At 44.9% G+C, this 21502-nt stretch overlaps 1 protein-coding gene across 2 annotated transcripts in view; it reads left to right on the top strand.

The window, feature by feature from the left end:
• The window catches only part of ADCY9 (adenylate cyclase 9), an 84038-nt gene extending 62831 nt beyond the window's left edge, over positions 1-21207 (top strand). For both annotated transcript variants that reach the window (XM_039560006.1, XM_010392585.4), the window contains 5 exons: positions 613-821; positions 7128-7287; positions 10201-10349; positions 13314-13355; positions 19076-21207. In XM_039560006.1, the coding sequence (XP_039415940.1) occupies positions 613-821; positions 7128-7287; positions 10201-10349; positions 13314-13355; positions 19076-20264 (1749 nt within the window). In that variant the 3' untranslated portion in view covers positions 20265-21207. The remainder of the gene's footprint in view (positions 1-612; positions 822-7127; positions 7288-10200; positions 10350-13313; positions 13356-19075) is intronic.
• Positions 21208-21502: the final 295 nt, after the last annotated feature.

Here is a 21502-nt window from a genome sequence, read left to right as displayed (position 1 = left end):
AGCACAGCTGCACAAGCAGTGGGCTGGGCCAGGATGGGATGGGAATGTGTGGTCAGGGGTTATGGAAGAGCAGGACTTGATGTCCTGGGTTCTGATCAATTTGGATTACATACCTTTTAATCTGGTCTGAAAGGGAGATGTGAATTCTGCCACGGGAGCTGTGTCTGTGGACTTGTGTTAGGAGGATTTTCTTAACCATCAGTGCTAAAAGGGTTATAGTAAAATCTTATCATTATTTTAAGCTAAAATCATTGAAGAAAATATCCCATAACTTATCTTCTACTTGTTATGTTTATGTTTCTTTGCACAGAATAGTCAATTTTCATGTTGTTTTATTTCTGCATCATAATAGAGTGTAAAAATCACCCCAGGCCTGGGGGCTGTGCCACCAATACTTCTTTTCAACACAGTCTTCTCAGGGAGCAGTGACCGCTGTCAAACCACCTCTTCTGCATGTTGTTTCCAGCCAGTCCTTAATGCTGGATTAATGAAGTGGCCAAAACTTCTTCATTCCTTCATTTGTCAGGAGCTGCTGTTCATCATCCAGTTGAATTTGGCAAAATAGCATTTATTCCTTTTCATCCCTTGCCTCAATCCCTGTGTTCCACACAGGTTATAAGGAATGCTCCAGTGAAGACGTTTGCCAGTGCTACCTTCAGCTCACTCCTGGACGTGTTCCTGTCCACCACAGTCTTCCTCATCCTCTCCATCACGTGTTTCCTGAAACACGGAATGGTCGCGTCCCCTCCGCCACCTGCGGCCGTCGTGGTGTTCGTCATCGCCATCCTGCTGGAAGTGCTGTCCCTTGTCATCTCCATCAGGTAAAGAAAGTGTAACAAAGTCTGGAAAGAGCAGGGAGAGCTGCACTGGTGCCTGGCTCGGGAACATTTTGTTTGACAGCATCCTGGGAACTCGCTTGGGCGGGCTGTAACACTTGGAAGAACAGAGTTAGTGCAGCCAAGGCTCGCGGCACGTCTTGTGCAGGGGGAACTCCGGCTACAGGAATTGCAGCAGTGACTGATAGAGATTACTTAGGGAAATGGCATCTGTACCCCATCCCTGCCCCTCCTACTGTTCCTTGGGATGCCACATGCCACTGTATGTCTTCTCTCCTCAGGACCATCAGAATTCAAACAGAAAATTTTTATCTGTCCCAAAAACAAGCCCACCCAAAAAAACGCTCCTTTAAATTCCAAGATAAAAGTACACAGTTCTGGGGTTAAAACTGACATCAAGTATCAGAGATGCAAAGAGCAGTGCTGCCCTCAAAGAAAGAAAGAAGAGAAATTGCTAAAGGTGCATTGTGTCTGTCCAAAGTTATTTTTTTTTAAAATTTCATGGGTTAACATTGAGATAGTTCATGTTTTCTGTGTCTGACACGTAACAGGAGTCCAGTGTTTCCCCAGAGTGGGAACAGGCACTGCTGCTGAAGGGAAGGGGCACTGGTTTGTCTCTGCAGAAGAGGGGGCACTTGCAGGGCTGTGCTCAGAGGGGCCAACCCCATACCCGAACCCTTGTCCTGCCCCTCAGCCTCTCCTGCGCCCTCAGTGGGCTTGGCTGCAGGTCCCTGGTTTTTAACAGCAACTCCTCATTCCCCATTTGTACCCAGTCACGCCCAGCACTGGGGTCTTCTGGGCTTTGTGGACACTGCTGGGGTGACTCCTCAGTGAGCAGTGCCCGTGTGGTTCCCCAGGGTTACTCACACACACAGGGGGAGCAAAGAGCACTTTGTTCAGTGCAGCTCCTGCTCTCCTGGGTGTGCTGTGTGATCTACAGATACCCCGTGTAACCTGTCATTAACCCAGGTGAGGGACCTGTTAATGAGCTGTTTGTTTGTCTGTACTGTGGGAGCAAGTTCACTCTGCCCTCCTCAGCCCCGTGCTCCCTGTGCTTCCCTGGCACAACAGCAGGATAAGGGTGGTGTGTGCAAATGGGCATCCTCTCCTGGAGTTCTGCACATCTGTCAGGAATGTGTCAGTCAAAATGCTTTTGTAATTACGAGCTGGAAGCAATTCTTCTGCTGTTTCAAAAGAAACAAGAGATGGGAGTTTGCACTCTTATTTTGACTTTGCAGGGTTGAGGTAAAAAATACCGAATTAATGCTGAAGTTTGTACCTCACTGGGCATATAAATGTGTGCAAGTGTATTTACATCAAAGCTGGCATGTGGAGTAGAGAGAAGTTATCTGTGAAATGCTTTAAAAGATAGCATTTCTTAGCAGAGGTGTTTGGTTTTTGCAATTTGAATAGTTTTTAGAAAATCTAGAAATTCAGAGTTAAGAGCTGTACTGGGAGAAGGTTGAACTGGTAGAAATTTCATTCTAAACTGGGTTAACTATTGCTCTGTCCTCTCTCTTGCATCAGAAATGCATTTTCCCCTTTGTAGAAGTTTCTGCACTCTGGTTTGGGTGGGGCAGAAGTTTTTCAGGCGGTTTAATGTGCCCAGGCAGCTCTTTCAGGTGGGCTGAGTTTGGTGGCCATTAACTTGTTCAGCTGGGAACAGCTCAACCACCACTTTCCAGAAGTGCTGCTTTCTACTGTCCAAGTGTATTTGGAGAAAATTTCTGTTCACTCACTTTACAGGTGAATTCTTACTTCATTTTAGTATTTTTCAGTTTGTTGTTTTCCCTGTAGTACATTGCTTTTGCCTTGTTTTGTACATTTATAAAAATTATCGCTGTAATCTTAGAAATATTTATAGGTAGATACATAAGGTTTTATTGCAGTCCTGCTCTATAATTGGTGGTTTATGGGTTCCTTAAGGAGAAGGAAAATTGTTGTTTTCAGTCTGTATAGTCAAGAGTTGGCAAAGTGGTTTTGTCTGAGAGTGGCTGTGCAGGGGTTTGGCTTCTGCAGCTCTGGGCTGTCAACCTGACCAGTGATCTCAAGACCCCTCAGAGTCTCCTGGTTACCCTGGGAACCAGGAATAGCTGGATGGGGTTTGTGACCACTGCCTTTCCCTGCCCTCTCCTCCAGACCAGCAGGGATGTTTTGAATTTATATTATGTATTTGCTTTTTAGTAAATACCTAAAATACACTTCTGGGCCACCCCAGTCTCCACAACCTGAGGCACACACTCTGTACAGTTCCCCTGGGCCGGGAGGTGAAAATCATCTTTTTCCTCTTCAAATCCTCTTCCGAGTGAGGACTGCTCCCTCTGACCACTCGTTAGGCACAGAAACAGTGCAGAACTTCCTGTGCAGAAATGTCATCCCAAATGACAATCACAGAATACCACCAAGATATCTTCAGGGAGGAGACTGGACTACAATGCTGGGCACAATCCCAGAATTTCAGGAAAAGGGATTATTTTAAGACCAGAAAATTCTTGCCTAAGTTTCACATTGTATTTTCATTATCATGATGCTAAACACCCTGTCTTTAAAGCAGCCTAAATTGTAATTAAATCCAGGACTCAGCCTAGCAAGGGCTCCCTTGGCTCTCGTGGCTCAGCCTTCAGTCCAGCTGTGGGAGGGAGGAGGAGAGCACAGCACTGTCACAGCCTGGGCAGTGAGAAACGACTTCAAATTTGAGTTCTGCAACAGCAAAAGTCCTCATGGAGCAAAGCTTACGAGGGAGAGGGATGTTTTGATTCCTCTGAAGTGTCTGATAATAAATTATTGGAGTACCTATAGATGAGGATCCCACTGTTAGCACAAGAGCCACTTGAAAATTAATTGTATAAAGCTGCACGCAAAAATTGGTGCTTCATTTGTGAGCACGTGGAAGATGTCATCTCCTCTGTAAATGTTCTCTGAAGAATGTCCTTCTGCCCACTTGAAATGTAGCTACTTTGACGAGCTCAACTGAAGTGTAAGAGATCCTAAAGTTCTGGTATTTTAAAGGAAATCATTGTCATTGAATGTACAGCAGTGTGTGAGATTTCACTTGGGAGTCTGAGGAGTGGGTCTGCAGGAATATGGGTTAGAGACAGCTGCCCAATATTTAGTGTAAATACAGGAGTTTTGTTCACTAGATAATTTTGACATCTTTTCCTTGAGTAAAGCTGCTTATAAATAAGTTTCTTCACAAAAAATGTGTTGCTTTTGATAGCGTGCTTCAGGGAAGGCTTGTGGGTGAAGAGTCGAGGGCAGAAGAGTGGGTGTTTAGCCCTGTTCAAGCGCGTGAGAGGTGGGAGCACTTTCAGTTGATTCATGCATTTAAAAGGACCTTTCTAGACAGCAAAAAAAAATGTCTCCTGAATGAAGAAAGCAAGTGCAATCCAGCAGTAGAATGGAAATTGTGCTGCTGTCTGACCAAAGAGCTGCCCTTTGCCAGGTGCTTCACCTTCCCAGCCTTGCTGAGGTGCTACCCACCGTCTGTCCTCAGCCAAGACCCTCTGGCCAACACTTGGATCTTCCTAAATTCCTCATGACCAAGAGCAGAAGTTGTTTTCTGTCCCTCGAGCTTAATGAACCAAATCTGTTAACACGACTGATACAGAATATTGATGCTGGGGAAAACAATGTAGTCTCTTTGCCTTTATTTATTTCTAACATCTGGTATTTAATATCCCACCAAATTGCTGCTATGCCAAAAGCTTTTGATTTGAACTCTGGGAATTGATTTTAAACTGCCAGTAAATACAGAAATGATGGTAACAGTCTCCATTAGCCATTAATCATTTATGTCAAAGTTACTAATTTGAACTCCAGCTTGTGTAAACAACTCAGATGCTTTAGCATTTAAGCCCTGTTGAGCTGCCCACTGACACTGCATTATTTACTGATACTGCCCTGTAGCCATTAAATCTGTCTGCAGCTCTCACTGCTGTCTGGATTTAATGCACTCCTGACTTCCTGCGCTGGGAGCGTTGGGCTGGATTCACTGTTACGGAGGAGAATTCCGTCGTTTAATTCCGGAGCACAGAGCTCTGCAATAAACCCCATCCCAAAAAAATCAATGCAAGAAGGTAAAGATTATCAGGAGAAATGTGGCATTGCCCTGGAATTTGCACCTGCCTTTTTTGAAACACACAGCTGCCTAAATAAAGCAGCGTCCTCATGGCGGGATTAACCCATCGGGTTCGCCCGTGGATTTGTTGCTATAGCTCCCACAGGAATTTGTCCTGGCATGGAGGCTTGGCAAAAAGGAAAATGCAAACCGTGGAGTCCCTGGTGTGTGGGTTGGGGTGAGAGACATGAGCTGCGCTGGGCGTGTGCCACGGAGCTGGGGTCTGTGCCAGCCGGGATGGGAGCCACGGAGAGCCGGGAGAGCGTGGGCACAGGTGGCACCAGGCTGCCTTCGCAGGGACCGGGGCGTTCAGGGAGCCCTTGGCCTGGCATCCCTTCCCCTTTCCTTGCTCACAGCTCAGCCCTGGAGATGCCAGTGCCCTTCCATTGGCTGTTGGAGAATGGGGGTTTATTTTCAGAGACAGAAAGTTGGGTGCTGATTTCAGACATACTCAGTGCTGGACAACGGGGCTGCCACTGAGCACGGGGACAGTTCTGGCAGTCTGTAACTCTTCAGAAACCCCAGTTCTTACTCTAGAGAGCTTTTTTTTTTTTAAATCTTTTATATCCAGATTTTGCATTTCAGTGCTTTGCTGGAAATTCTGTTTTCCAATGGAATACAGTTAGAATTTTTAGTGTGAATGGATGTCCATTAAACTGGGAACTGGCAAATCTGTGAGCACCCTCTCGTGGGCTCCCGGTGAATTACAGTGTGTTCCATCCTCCCAAATTTCTCTTTTTCCATGCATTTAAGTATAATTTGCATATTTTAACACATGCAATTAGAGAAGAGTTCTTGATGCTTCACAAAATACTCGCAGTTCACAAGTCACAGAATTCCAGACCAGACAATTAAAATCTCATTCACAAACACTTTATATTTAAAGGTGTGGAATGAGTGTCAAACTGGCATAAAGAAATTTAAATTTAGCTTGGTTTGTGTCAGGCTTTTATCCAGCGTAAAACCTTGTATTTCAGACAACAGGGTTAAAAATGAGTGGGCATCTTTTCTCTTTTTAGAGATATAGGTGATAATGGGTAATACCTGTGACTTTGGAGACTGGGAATTTCATATTTAATGTGTGTTCTTCGGGATTTTTTTGGCTGTGAGCATCTCTGTCCAAAAAAAAGGTGTGGTTCTGTACTTTTTGGGCTCTGTAGTCCAGAATTACCTGCCTGGCCTGAGTCTGATAATTCCACACATCCCAGTAATGGCTCTGGATGCAGCTAACTGTGCTACACCACCTTTTTATGTCTTAAAAATAATTATGCACTTGAACAGCAGTTGCAATTTTTCTCAAGTGACAAATGGTGAGCTTTGAGAAGGAAGTTATCCCAAGGATTTATTTCTGTGGATAAATACTACTTTTCTATGCAATGCCCTTGAGCATTAAGCATCCTTTTACCTTCCCTTATTCATTTTAGCAATTAGAGCTGCTCTCATTTGAGAAGCATCTCCAGTAAGCTGCTCTCCAGAGCTCTTCCAGTTGGCTCCTTCAGCTCTTCACAGGTTGGGGCCGTGGTTTTCTCGGCAGCTCGAGGCGAGAGCCGTTCCTTCGCGCGTTGCTGGTGGGATCCAGCTGGGCGTGCGATGCTCAGGAGGAGCGGGGCGGGTGCCAGCTGGCCTCCCAGGGGCTCAGCTCCTCCAGCTCAGCTCCTGCCAGGCTGCCAGCTCGCAGCCCACGCTCCCCTTCCCCTTCCCTAATGACAGGGAATGGAGCCTGCCTGCAGACAGGCTGGTTGCAACTGGGAGAACTGGTTTGGGTTGCAGTGTGATGGGTGCTGGCGCTGCCCTGCTGCTCAAACATTCCTGGTGTTATTTTCAGTAACTTTAACTTGTAAAAGCTTTCCCTCTCCCTGCCTGCTTTATTTTTGAAAGGAGAGGAGTCTTCCCTGTGCTTAACCTTCCAAGGAAATGAAATTTGGCTTTCAATTTGCTTCCTCAAAGCCATCATCCCAAGGCTCTCCCTCCCTTTGCTGACCTTCCTCACCAGAGCAAACACTCGGTAATCCAGGCTGGATTATTCCCTGGAATCACCAGCAGGTGCTGTGACATGGCACCTTGGTTGCTCCCAGAGCCTCAGTGATGGATTTGAAGCTGTATTATTACAGGTAAACGAGAGGTACAAGATGTGCTGCCGTTAACAGCTGGATCCCTGATTTCCTGTGTTCCAGGATGGCGTTCTTCCTGGAGGAGGTGATGACTTGCACCAAGCGTCTCCTGGAGGTGATATCTGGCTGGCTGCCTCGACACTTTTTCGGTGCAATCCTGGTTTCTCTCCCAGCTCTTGCAGTTTTTTCACACTTCACCTCTGATTTTGAAACAAATATACATGTAAGTTGTCGAACTCTGTTCCATAATGTGACGGTTTGGAGCTAACAAAGCTTATTGCTTGCCTTCCTTCCTCCACCTCCCTCCTGCTTTACATCTGCTTGATACAGATCCCTTGGAGGGATGGGGCTTTGTGGATGACGGAATTCCTAGTTTGTTATGTAAACACAGTCATGGTGAAAGCTCTCAGACAAAAGAGAGGATACCTAGAAATTCCTGCTGCTTGCATACCTTTTTCCTCTTAGACCAAGCACTTCTGCAGGAATTTTTTTCAGATAACACAAGTGGTTTATCTCAGGATTATCGTCCTGGGCTGGATTTGGAGTTTGGAGTCAGAGAAGCTGTATCAGTGAACCTCAACAGTGAGAACAGTATTAGTGAGGGGTGCTTGGGCTTTGCAGAGTGAGATGAAGGAACTCGAAGAAGAGAGAGCACTTGGTACCTAGAAGTGGTCATTGCAGGGGCTGTGGGAATGGTTAAAGGAGTAGCAATAGCTGCCTTCTGAAAAGGAATGGAAAGAAATTCGCGTATTTAACCCAGACACAGAGATCCATAGGGAACTCGGTGTCTCTTATTAAAAGCACTCAGAAGGGGAGAACAAGGGGTTAAACATTCATAGAATCACAGAACGGTTTGGATTGGAAGGCACCTCTTGTTCCAGCCCCCTGCCATGGGCAGCAGTGGGGAGGGGGAAGAACAGTTTAATTTAAAGGCCAACTGTAGCATAAAATCAAGGCTTTAAAACTGTGAATAAAATGGCCTCAAGCTGGAAATGAAAGATTGTTTCTCTGCAGGTTTCTCTTAGGCAGCACAGTGTGCAATCCTTCCTTTCCAGGATCTTCAGGGAATTCTGTTTCACAAAGCTCTTGCTATTTCAGGGCCCTGGGTGTAGGTAATAACCAGATCCTCTTCACTCTTCCTATCACAGCTTATTCCTGGGTACTGGGAAGTGTTTGTTCCATGGGAACGTGTGACCACACGTTTTTTGGTCCTTGCTGATTTAAACACACATCCCGTGGTTATCACAGCCACAGGAGGGTGTGGTTGACATTCTGTTGCATCCCATGCTTAACTGCAGCTTCTACCTTTTGGAACTTTAGTTAAGAATTTTTAAGCTGTAAATTGATTTTTTTTGTTAATTCAGTTTAATGATGGTCTTTCCCCTGCATGATTAAACTAACTGTAGGAATGTTTTCCTCAAGGGAAGGGAGCTGAAAACCTTTAAATCTCTCAAATCTGTCCATTGATTTTGATACCATCCCATTCATCACCATCCTTGATCATCTCTCCAAATGTTCCAGATAAGGTCAGAAGAACCACTTCATGAGTGTGTTCTCAATACAGCAGGTCAGGATGAGTCAAAACACTTCAGGCAGCAGCAGCAAAATGGTGATTTTCATCACCAAACTGAGAATGAACTTTGCTTTCTTTCCTCTTGCAGGTGCTCCAGAGTCGTGGGGCTGTTGGCTCACTCTCCAAGAGATGTCCCAACTCGGCTTGTGCTCAGTGTTTCCACACTCATGGAGCTCTAGGAAATGGAGTCAATCTATAGAGGGTCAGGTAAGTGTCCTCCTTTACTATGACATGGTTTTGCAAAGTTTTTTTTTATTCATAGCATTTTATAGCCTCCCTGGATATAAAATAATTAAGAAGAAAGTTAACAAAAACAGCCATGAAAAAAAAAACTTTCCAAAGCCATGCATCCATAGTAAAATCCAGCACATCCTGACCCTCTATAGGCTGGCTTCATGCTGGGCCATCACTTGGAGTGAGAACCAGTGCTCTGCCACTTTAGGAGACCTGAAATGGGGGGAAAAAAGTAAGTTAAAGTTATGGTTTTTTATGGACACTTCAGAAATTCCTTTTATCCATTTTGAAGTCGTTTAAAAAACCAACAGTTGTGCTTGTGGTTTAAAAATGGTGAATGATGTAAGGATTTTTCCCATACACTGTGTCTGCTCTCAATCACATGCTTGTTTGTTATGCCACAGGACTGCCAGGCTGCAGAGTCTGCGCTTCAGCTGCACAGGACACCTAAAGGGAGAGAGAAGGGGAGAGAATGATCATTTCATGCTGTAAAACACAGCATAAAGCTAGACCAGAACTCCTTAATCCCAGTGCAGAGTCTCTGGTTTAGCTTGGATGGTCATGAATATTCTTGGGAAACCAAAATTGGCACATCAACTTGAAAGTTTTGAGCACCATGAGGTTGTACCTGGGGAAATGAAGGTGCTCTGGGCAATGCATCTGTCCTGCACCTCCTTTCCTTTATCCAGTAAAGTTGTGGAAAGGTAAAGGGGTTTTGAGATGGGGCATTTGGAGCAGAAAATGTGAAATTGTCCTTTCAAATTGGCACAAGTGGCCATGTTATCGAGCTGCCAGTGACTGAAGCTGCCTTTTGTCACCAAGGCAGATCTTTCCTTACCTGAGTTCAGCTGTTACAGGACAGTCTGAGAACATTCTCTGAGAAGTGTTTTTAAAAGCAGGCAGGTGGGTGAAATTGCATTCTGCACTTGCAATGCAATGGAATTTCAATACTCAGTTTAAAGCAGGCAGAATCTAACCCCAGCAGTGGAGAGGGGGTTGCCAGGAATTTTCACCTTCTTTTTTTCCCTTTTTTGGAAGAAGAAGAGGCACTGAGCTTTTGGCAAAGGTAAGCTGGAGGCGCTGGGCATCGCTGAAAGAACGGGTGTGTGATAAAATACTCCATCCAGGGAAAATGGTGACAAACCACCTGTGCTAAAGGTTTTCTTGCTCCTGGAAGGGAAGATGTCCATCTTCACGTGGGATCACTCCCTGTGCCCATCATCCAGGCGGAGTTAGGCCCTTCTCCCCGCTGTCCCCCTTTCCCTGCCGGCGTGGATGTGCAGAAGGGCCCTGGGCAGCTGTTAACTCCCGTCTCTCTCTCTGTTGCAGTACACCATGTTCATGTGTTGTGCCATTCTCATCACCATTGTGCAGTACTGTAACTTCTGCCAGCTCAGCTCCTGGATGAGATCCCTGCTGGCAACCGTGGTGGGAGCAGTGCTGCTCATCCTGCTCTACGTCTCCTTGTGCCCCACCAGGTGAGCCTCACCCCGCGGCTGCAGGGGAACAGATCTGGGCTTCTCCCCAGGGAAACAAGGGTCTGATGCACAGGATTTTGCTGTCTGCCATGACTTTCTCCAGCATCTCAACTTTAATGATTTTATTTCTTCATTATTTATTTCTTTGAAGGATTTCAGGGGGCCCTCTTCTGTGTGATACTCTGTCCTTCCTGATGTGTTTCTAGGACACAGTTACAGACCCACAGAATTGCCTTTCACCACTAGTTTGAAAATCTATTTTATTAAGGAATTTCCCAGGTATTCGGTGGTGCCAGAGAGCCCAACTGCTCCACACCACCCCTCTGGATTTATTTTTGCCCTTAGGAACCACGTATTCTTCTTCCACCTCCTTCCTCAATGCATTTTCCAGTGTGGAAGGCAGGTGCGTAGGTTTAATGGGATCTAATACCCAGTTCCATTCTCAGTTTCCTGCCTTTTCAGAGGACTCTGCAGAACAGTAACCAGAGGAATCAAGATAATGCAGTTTCTGTGCAATAACCTTAAGTTTTTCCAGTTTTCCTCTGATAAACAATTTTCCACAAGAACTTGTTTGCAATATTCTCCTGCTATTTTCTTGCCAAGAGAGTCAAGGGGGTCCTTCCAGCCTTCTGCTCCTGTTGGGAAAATTTTATAATCAACTTGTACTTCTCAGTGGCTTAGGACCCTCTCTTGGGATGGACTTAGCAAGGTCTTCTCCTCAGTTCCTCTCCTTCAGAGACCTGCTGAATCATAAGGTGAAAAACGTGAAAAAAAAACCCCAAACAAACCAAAAAGAGTTTGCAGATACATGTTTTAGTGAGTATTTAACTTTAATTCCCTCTTTAAGTGTCTTCAGTGGTCTCTTTTAATTTTGATCAAATTTATATTTTAAAAAAGGGAGAATAAAAGTGACCCCTTACACCTGTTCACATCTATGATTTGAGGTGGCTATAAGGGCTGAAGGGAAAAAGTCCTGTGAAAAAAATATCCTGGAGCTGGAGTCAGTTGACAAATGATCTCTAGATCATATTGACTACAGAAAAATCCCTTTCTTGTCTGTCTGCAAAGGACTTGGACAAGGAGGGCAGAGGAGTTCTCTCCAGCTCCAGTGCAGAAAAGGAGTGTTTGGGTTCTGGAGCCTCCCTTGTCTCTTCATGGATTTGTCCCATTGGGTTCAGGTTCCCAGTGAACCATCATCATCTGTCCCCCAGCACTGAGTGGGCCTCTCCCAGTCACAAAGACTTCTCCCCTTGGCTTTTGCCTTTGTAGTGCTGGTGCTTTCACTGGCCAGCCACAGCTTCCCTGAGAATTGTGGAGTCACAGAACCCTTGGGGTTGGAAAAGCCCTCTGAGACCATCGAGTCCAGCTGTTTCCTCAAGGCCACCACTAACCCAAGTGCCACATCCACAGGGCTCTTAAATCCCTTCAGGGATGGGGACTCCACCAGGGCTTTTGCTGAAGGCATTTTTTTTTCCCTAATATCCATCTAAACCTCCTTTGGCACAACTTGAGGCCATTTCCTCTTGTCCTGTCTCTTGTTCCCTGGGAGCAGAGGCCAATCCCCACCTGGCTCCGAGCTCCACCCAGGTTTGGTTTTCCAGGGGAATTAGTGGAGAGCAGACCCTTGATGCCATTTCTTGATTCCATGGTTGCTCTTCCCTAATTCCCCCAGCAGGAGTTCCTGGAGCTCGTTCCCTCCCAAACCTGCAGCCGTGTCTGCACAGAGCTCCCTGGGGCTTCCTGGCAGAGCCTTGTAAAAGGGGTAATGGAATATACTCCTGGACAAGCTCTGTGGTAAGACTTTGTGCAGAAAGAAAGCCGCAGAACTGGGGATTTTCCCTGCATTTCAACTTCATTAAGGGGCTGGGAATGGCTCTTCCAAAGCTGAGAGGTGGAGACCTTGCTGTTGTGTCAGGTCACAGCATCAGCTTCTGCTGAGTGTAAAGGGGCTCTATGAATGTTAAGAAATCCCAGTGTCTTAATAAAAGTTACTAATGATGGGGTGTTTCCACCTGTGGTGTGAACAGCAGTGACCATTAATGGGCAAAGTTCAGAAATCATGGAATATGTTGTTACTTCATCCATCAAAAATAAATATTTCAAGTAATAGAGCTGTTCAACTGCAGGTCTGAAAAGGTGATTGACAGAATTGATCCCAAACAAAAGTCATACAGATTTAGTTAGTGAAACTCATTACTTCAGTTTGTTAATAATCATCTTTTTGTTTGTCTCTTACCATGATTCTGATAATATTTTTTGTCACAGTGGCAATTGCAGCCCTGTCTGCACCACAGACAGATCCATTCTGCAGCTTTACTTCTTTTTCCAGTTGTTACTAATCCTGAGAGGTTGGTACTCTCTTGCTACTTGATTGCAGGAGAGAACTTGTAATACAAGTAAGTAAGAAAAGTGCTCAAACTACTTATTTTCTCTAATGGCATCTTCAAAAACAGGTTCTGTGTTAGGGTTTTAGGGATTTTTGGTTTGGGTTTGGTTTTGGTTTTTTGGGGGTTTTTTTGTTTGGGTTTTTTTGGGTTTTGGGTTTTTTTTTCCTTTTTTGTTTGTTTTTTGTTTTTTGTTTGGAAAGGTTGGGGTTTGTCTTTTTGTGTTTTATTTTTAAAATCTTTGTGCTTTGTGCTCACATAAGATGAAGGCATAATGGAGTCTTAGAGTTCTGGGATTGCTTTTCCCCATTTCCCAGGTAAGATAGGATTGTTTAACAATTACTTGTTCCAGGCTTCATGAAGTTCCAGTTTCCCTTTAGAGGGATTTGCATCTCTGGCTGGTTCCTTCTTCCAAACAGATAAGTCATGTTCAGACAAAGTTTGTGTGAAGCTGCTCAGGTCTGCAGTGCAGTTATTGGTCTGTGTAATAGAGAAGTTTAAAATTTTGTCTGAAATGCTGCAGGATGGTTTGTTTATTGCTTTAACTTTCCCTCTGAAATCAATGCTTTTTTCATTTCAGCTCCATGGAAACTCCTCATCTAGATTTGGCACAGAACTTTAGGTAAGTTTTATATACAATTACCATCTTTATATTTAGGGATAGAAACATTTTCAGTGAATTATATGTAGCAAAACTTTGCATCCACAGTAATAACTTGGGAATTCAACAAATTGGTTCAGCAAGTTGTGTTTAAGCTCCTCGTGTAATTTCCTTTACAGATGACTTGGGTATGACCAAAACTCATCAGGGCTGGTGCTGCAGTCACAGAGTTGTGTAATGATATTTTCTCCTTAAATTGAATTTCTGGGAAATAGAACTATGGAGGAGCTATTTAAAACAGCATCTGTTTTTCTGGTAGCAGCAGTTTTTAGAGCATTATCTGTGCACCACGAGCTGTTTATTTGATTTCCTTGGCTGATTTGCACCATTCAGAAGCAGTGTGAGTTGGATGCTCTCACAGCTGGGCAGGTGAGAATTCCCTGGTGTAGAGGAGCTTCCTCTGGAAAAGCTGGATGTGCAGCCAGCTGCCTTCCCAGGATGGGATGTGACAGTCTGGGCCTGGCTGTCACCTCGCCTGGGCAGAGCAGGGAGTCATAAAACTGAGAGCAAAGGAAATTTTAGCCCCTAGCCTTTCAAAGCAAACAAAAATCCCTTCCTGGGTTATTAATGGCCCCTTAAAATAAATGTGTTAAAGACTCACTCTGATTATTTTAGTGTTGAGTTTCCTATGGGTTTATTTCAAGTTTTTTCAGTACCATTTTTAAGTGTTTTTACTGGTCTTTGGTATTAGACAAGTCTGTGTTTGCTAATTGCAAATTTGGGGGCAATATTTGGGCCGTGTTGGGTTGGATTGAACTGTGGATGTGTGACTTGGTAATGCATCTAAAAGGGGTTTTCGGAGGCATGTTGCTTTTCCTGGGAGGATGTGTCAAAACAAAATTACTTTTTAATAACTTTCATCTCCACAAATGATGTGGTAGTTTAGAAAAACACGTGGGGTTTAGTACAGAGGGGTGAGGACTGTGTTTCTTTGGGTATTTCTTCACCAAGGACTCAGCACTTACTACAGTGTTGGGGTTTGGGGGGCTTTGGCTTTTCTTACATGGGTTTTCCTTTTTCCTGGTTTTGATTTGTGAAAGTTCATTTTTCTAACAGAATTCCAGTTCATTGAATCCAGAATGGAAATTTAAAGCCAAAAGAATAGAGGCAGCTTTTTATTTTTTGTAAACATTAAAAGTGTGGTGATCACTCCAGTAGTGTCTTAGGATCAGCCTGAGTTTGGCTCCTTAGAGTTTTGATCCTTATTTTTAGTTTATGAAGCTTTTGTGCTGCTCAGCATTACAAACCTCTTCCCCAGAAGCTCAGCAGGCTCCTGGCCAGCTGCTAATCACTGATCAATAATTCATCCTGCCTTAAATCATTGACAACTGGGTCTTCCCCTTAGTGATAGAAATCTGTGAAAAGATCACCTGTCAAGCACAGTTTTCCTGCAGATACTTTTCTTCCATAAATATGTAACTTCTTACTCATGACAGGTGAAGGTGAGAGTTGCTGAGGACCAAACCATGGAGGTGTCTCTTGTGAGCAGGTGTGGAGTGAGCTTTGCCTCCTTTGCAAAGCTTGGCTTGTGATCTAAAGGCCAAGTAAGGCAGTGACCAAAATGCCTCACTCATTAAACATTTCTAAACTTAATTTTTCACTTTTTATTAGGATGTTGTCTGTGCTCCTTCAGCTGGGGAAGAGACCCATGTGCTAATTCTGCTCAGCACTGCCCTTCAGTCCAGCTCCCCTGGCCTGACCCTGCCCAAACTTGTACATTAACAAATACTGGAAGTTAAAAGAGAGAACTGGGAGTTAATCCTATTCTACCACTAAACAGAATTTGGCTTCTTTTTTCAGGCTCTTTTGCTGTATGTTATTGTATATCACATTTCTAGAGTAGAGAATTTCCCCTTTCTTCTGGTGGTGAACTAATAAAAAGGTGATACTCCCTTCACCTAACAAAATTTTTTGCTGCACCTTTCTGCCAGAATTAAATAAATCAGGTTCCTGGCTTACCCCACAAAAGTTTTCCTGTGTTCTAAGAGGGCTAGACAAGCTTATGTTTTCTTTTAATGAGGTTGTTCCCTTTCCTTGATCAAGAATAGAGATCATATTAATGTTGCCTGGGAAGAGAGACAGCAGTAATGGTAATGAAGTCTTAGCACAGAGTTCATCTCTGGACTGTCTGTAAATAAAAATACGGAGTTTGCCTTGTTTTCCAGGCAGCCCAGTTCTTCAGCCCAAAGGATACAACCATGAACTTTGTCTTTTAAGCAGGAAATATTTCTCATTTTCATTCCTTCCTCACCTCAGAGCAGGTGGGATGTGTCACTTTCCAGTGTGGCTGCTCAAGGGGGAACAGCAATGGGCCACTTGAGTGGAGACTGACATCACCTGGTTGTAGGGAAGGGTTTATAGGAATCCACTGCACGTTTTTCATGGAAAGCAGCAGTTTGATCCCCTTTTCCACATTGTTCCTCCCTTGCTTTCCTCTCTCAGGTTTATCAGGCAGAGGCATCCTCTTTCAGTATAGCAAGATACCCAAATCCAAACAGGGGTTACTGGCTCAGAAGCAAACTGGCTTTCCAAAAAGCTCTGTAAGTGGAAAGCCATTATCTTTTTGATTTGTGATCAAGCCAAAGGAGATTCTGTCTCCGGAGTCTCACTTGTTCCATGTTCACAGCCTGGATGGAGGTGCCAAGTTAATAGTGAGGGGGCTGTGCCAGGCAGCATTTCACCAGTTTGAGTTAAAGAAACATTGTCAGCTCAAGATTTCAATTTGAATGACTTTTAAAATCAGTTTTCTGCTGCAGAACCTCATAAAAAGTAGAATTGAGAAAGGTTGTGGAGGGGGGTTGATCTTTTCTGTTGGAGGTGTGGGGGAGTTCTTCTGCTTTTCGTTCCAAAGGGTGACTCCAGGTCATGACTGCTGCCTGGGGGAAGTGATTTATAGTCCTGTAGGTCCTGTACCCTGCTCACTGCAGCATCCACAGACTGGATTTCCAAATGAGGACGATGCAGTCGTTCTCTCCTTCAGGCTGGAATCGGGGCTTTCCATACTGATGCAGTCACATTGGGATAAAGGTGCCTGCTCTGGAGAAGCCACTACATCTTCTTCTTGGGATCCCAGCCCCTTCCCCCATTAATGAAAGGAGGTCAGTGCACAGCGAGTCACTCCCTGCACATGCAGATCTCAGGAGCCAACGAGGTCAGGCCCCACTGAGCAGATCATGGAGAGCTCCCCGGTGCCGACGCTCCAGGGATGGGGAATGGAAGGCAGCAGCTCCTTCCCTGAAGGCAGATTCTGCCTTCCACTGTTCCTGACAGAACATTGGTGCTGCTCACCTAATTCACTGAGGAGGAGTTAAAGTACTTTGAGGAGTGTTTTGTACAGCAAACTGTAAATAAAAAGCCTTTAATGACTTAAATAAATCCGTGTGGCTGATGTTAGAGCAGATTATCTGGATCAGACTCGTACTCTCAGAGCAGTAACAGAGTCATTGCTCAGGTCCTCTTGCAGATCTTCACACAAGATGTGTGAAATAATGAACTCAGATTCAGAGAAAAACCTGAGTTGTGCTCCTTATTCCAGATTCCTTCCTCACTTTCCCCAACCTCTTCTTTCTTTCCAAGATCTTTTCTCTTACCTTCCCTTCCTTCATTTTGTTTTATAAGCCCATCAAGCTGGGAGGGCATTTTGTCACCTCCAAAATAGGTAGCAAGGATTGTATTTCAGGAATTGTTCCCTTCAAGTCATTGAATATGGAATATTTTGGGCTGGAAAAGACCTCCAAGATCAGGGAATTATAGAATATCCTGAGTTGAAAGGGACCAACAAGGATCATAGAGTCCAACCATTAACCCAGCCAAGGCCATCACTAAACCATGTTTATGTCTTAGTCTCTGACTTGTCTTTCAAGGGAGGAAATAAACGGGTTCATAACAGAGGTTCTGTTGAGAATAAGGGAGGAAGGAGTGTCTTGGTACAGCAATTACAGGAACCTGATGGTGGGGCCCTACTTTGAGTTGAGACATCTCCTTTCATGATCCTCTTGTGAAGAGGGAATAAAATGAATATACACCTTCACTTCTGCTGGGAGAAGTATATTTATGCTAGAAAACAGAAGAAGTAATTTCCAATGTAATTTGTCCTATCTTTCATCTGAAATTCAACCTGCACACTCTGTATTGTAAATATTTCACTCACAGGAAGCTTTTTTCCTCATAGGCTTTCTGTGAAAAAAGTTAGTAGATACAAAGAACGTGGCACAGAGAAATGTTTTTGGATATGGGGCACGTTCATCTGTCTCACAGCTGTGCTGTGGTTTTGTTTCATCACACTTTTCTGTCAATCAGGTATTTGAGAATGAAACTCAGAGAAAGAAACTGTGCCTGTAAGTTCAATTCTAAAATATTTCCAAAGTGGAAGCCTGTCCCCCATGGACATGAAGCAACAAAATGAACTGAGAAATGTTTTCATATGTTACAGTAACAAATTCAGCCTTCTCTTTCCTGAGCTCTTGTTCCAGTTGTGCTCTGAGTTTTAATCTCTCTCTACCTTTCCAGAGAAATGCAGGCAGGTGCTGGGTATGGATTCCTTTCTGGCTCTCCAGGAGAAAGGCTGATGTGATGCTTTTCCTTTTCAAACCATCTCTTAACTTGAAAAACTTCAGCGCGTGTCTGCTCATATCAAACCTTAAGCTTTGGCATAATTTTATCCAAAAAATGCAGTTGGATCCCTGTAGAAATGACTGCATGCCAAGCTGGCTGCGTTTAGCCTTCGCTTCTGGGATTGCATAGGTGGGGCCTTCTCAGATTCAATTTGTGTCTTTGCATCTCTCCAGAAAGTTGAGATTGGGGAGTGCAGATGTCTCCTCGTTCAGGGGGGTGTAGCACTGGCAGATGCTCCATCAGCGCCTCATAATCTGCACAGGCAGACAGCGAACTGTTGAAAGGATCTGAAATATTGCTCCCAATCTATGGCAGACAGGAATTTTTGATTATTTTATGTAATCTTGGCACTTTGAGAAACTTTCTCCGCCATGAAGAGCTTAAGTGGTTTTATCATAGAAAGGTGTCAGCACAGAGCTGCACGTTCTCCACTTTCTTGCAGTTCACAGAACCACAGACTGGGTTAGGTTGGAAGGACCTTAAAGCTCATCCAGTTCCAACCCCCTGCCATGGGAGTTCTCCATGATGTGTCTTTTACAGGGTTGTCTTCTTCCAGACCCTTCCTGGCCCTTGATGAGGACACAAGGGAAAGGCATGGGAGTGTAAAGCAGCTGGTTCTGAATATTGGAGGTAATAAAAAATACAGAACCAGATAAATTCCACAAAACTCACACACACCCCCACATACAGACATTCAGTGCACTCAGATACCTAAACACACACACAGGTACATACTTATATGCAGTGCTTTTAGTTATATATTTAGATACAATGATAACTGTTCCCTTGGTGAAGTCCATAAAACAGAATTGGGCAACTTCTGTGCCACTGAACCTGCTGATAAGAAAATACTTGGTGGGTTTAAGGATGTACTCGGTGAGTTTAAGAATTAAATTAATTCTCTGACTTTTTCTTAACAGCAGATGAAGTTCTCAATGCATATTTTATAATTTAGTATGTAACTGCACTTCCCACACTTCCTTTTCCAGCAGAGGATTTCTAACTGTGGAGCAGGGATGGCAATGCCCTAACTTAAAACGCACCTGTGTGTTCTTCCCTTTGTGCAGCTCCAGAAAGAGCCCATGCAACAGCTCGCTGCCCAGTGACACGAAGCGGCCGGCGGAGCTGATCGGTCAGGAGGTGGTTCTGGTGTCCTTCCTGCTGCTCCTGCTGGTCTGGTTCCTGAACCGGGAGTTCGAGGTCAGTTACCGGCTGCACTACCACGGGGACGTGGAGGCCGATCTGCACCGCACCAAGATCCAGAGCATGAGGGATCAGGCTGACTGGCTGCTGAGGAATATTATCCCGTACCACGTGGCTGAGCAGCTGAAGGTGTCCCAGAGCTATTCCAAAAACCACGACAGCGGCGGGGTGATCTTTGCCAGCATCGTGAACTTCAGCGAGTTCTACGAGGAGAACTACGAGGGTGGCAAGGAGTGTTACCGAGTCCTGAACGAGCTCATCGGGGACTTCGACGAGCTGCTGAGCAAACCCCACTACAGCAGCATCGAGAAGATCAAAACCATCGGGGCCACCTACATGGCGGCGTCGGGGCTGAACACCTCGCAGTGCCAGGACAGCAGCCATCCCCACGGGCACCTGCAGACCCTTTTTGAATTTGCCAAAGAAATGATGCGGGTGGTGGATGACTTCAACAACAACATGCTGTGGTTTAATTTTAAACTCCGGATCGGCTTTAACCACGGCCCCCTCACGGCCGGGGTCATTGGCACCACCAAGCTGTTGTATGACATTTGGGGGGACACTGTGAACATCGCCAGCAGGATGGACACCACCGGCGTCGAGTGCCGCATACAGGTGAGTGAGGAGAGCTACCGCATCCTCAACAAGATGGGGTATGACTTTGACTACAGGGGGACAGTCAATGTGAAGGGGAAGGGTCAGATGAAGACCTACCTTTACCCCAAGTGCATGGACAACGGGATCGTGCCACATCACCAGTTGTCTATATCTCCAGACATTCGGGTTCAAGTGGATGGCAGCATTGGGCGGTCTCCAACGGATGAGATTGCCAACCTGGTGCCTTCTGTACAGAATTCTGATAAGATAGCCCATGGCACAGATAACTCAGAAGCCAAGGACGTCCTTCCTTCTGCCAAGAAGCTCCAGAAAGACGCGGTGAAGGCAGAGGAGAGGTGCAGGTTTGGCAAAGCCACAGAGAAGGATGACTGTGAGGAAGCGGGGACTGAGGAGGTCGATGAACTGACAAAGTTAAATATCTCTAAGAGTGTATGATGAACTGTCAGAGTTGCATGAAGTACTCTGTCCATAAAAACACACAGACTTTTGCAATTGGCAGTTTTCTTTTTCAAGAGAGACCTTCTCCACACCTGGGTTGTACGTTTGTGTTCATTTCGGCGCCTGGGGCTGTGTGGATCATGGCTCTTCAGGGCTTGTTTTCATCCATCTCTCTCCTCCATGCCCCAAATCACATCCCAAGCTCCCCAGCTCCCTGTGCAACCATCTTACAGCTGAGTAGAGGATATTAAGTGCCTTCAGATATACTCCATTGGACTCCCTGTCAAGGTACAGAGGCCCCAAGTGAAATCATAGCTTTGGGTATTTATCTAATTTTAAAGAAAAGAAAAGCTGTGGTTATATCATTTTTATTGTTGTTTCTCACAAAACACTTTTTTTGGCTAATGCAACTCCTTGGGTTTTTTATATCTCTCGGAACAATGTTTTACTGTTATCAGACCTTTTGTATGTAACACACAGACATGTGCATGTATCTACCATATGAGACTGCTATAAAGTGCCAGTAATGCACCACAAGAATGTCTGGGCGAGGGGTGACACACTTTGGGTCGGGCTGGAGGGGGAGCTGTGCCGTGGCTCAGCCTTTAGTTAGGGCAGGAGGAACAGCTGCTGTCATCCTGTTCTCCTTTCCCGATGCTTTCTGCAGCCTCCATGTGCCATCGTGTGCTTTGGATACACTTCTTTTCCATATAGCCAATGAGTTACTGATACGTGGGAACGGAAGGAGGGTTGGGACAGTGCCAGCTCTGGGGACAGGTTTCCAGAAGCAGAGGAGAGACCACGGGAGTGCTGCAGTTCAGGGCTCCCAAATCCGTATGCGGCTCAGTGGGCGAAGGTAGGTGATATCGGTGTCTCTGAGCTGATTGGAGAGAGAGAGAGAGAGAAGCAAAGCAAAATAAATGTTTTGGGAATGCCTTTATTTATTTATTTATTTTATTCCTGTTTGGGTTTTTTTTATTTCGTTTGGGAATTTTTGCGTGCGGAAGAGACCGGGAGAGATGAATTGTTCATGGGTTTAACAGGAGTAATAAGACAGTGTTTGAGCCTCTTTGAACTACCAACCACTGTGAGGATGTTACCTTAGGCAATATTTGTTTCCAAGCTGATGACACTTCGGAAGCCACCAAACACAGTTGAGTATCCCAGCTTCCCTCCAGACTGAACCAATGGTGCTGCACAGTATTTTTCAGGATTTTTACACATACACACACACA

The sequence above is a fragment of the Corvus cornix genome, chromosome 14, assembly GCF_000738735.6.
Source record: "Corvus cornix cornix isolate S_Up_H32 chromosome 14, ASM73873v5, whole genome shotgun sequence".
In the NCBI taxonomy this organism is placed as follows: domain Eukaryota; kingdom Metazoa; phylum Chordata; class Aves; order Passeriformes; family Corvidae; genus Corvus; species Corvus cornix.
The sequence above is the reverse complement of the archived record's forward strand: the minus strand, read 5'-3'. Positions and strand labels throughout refer to the sequence as shown.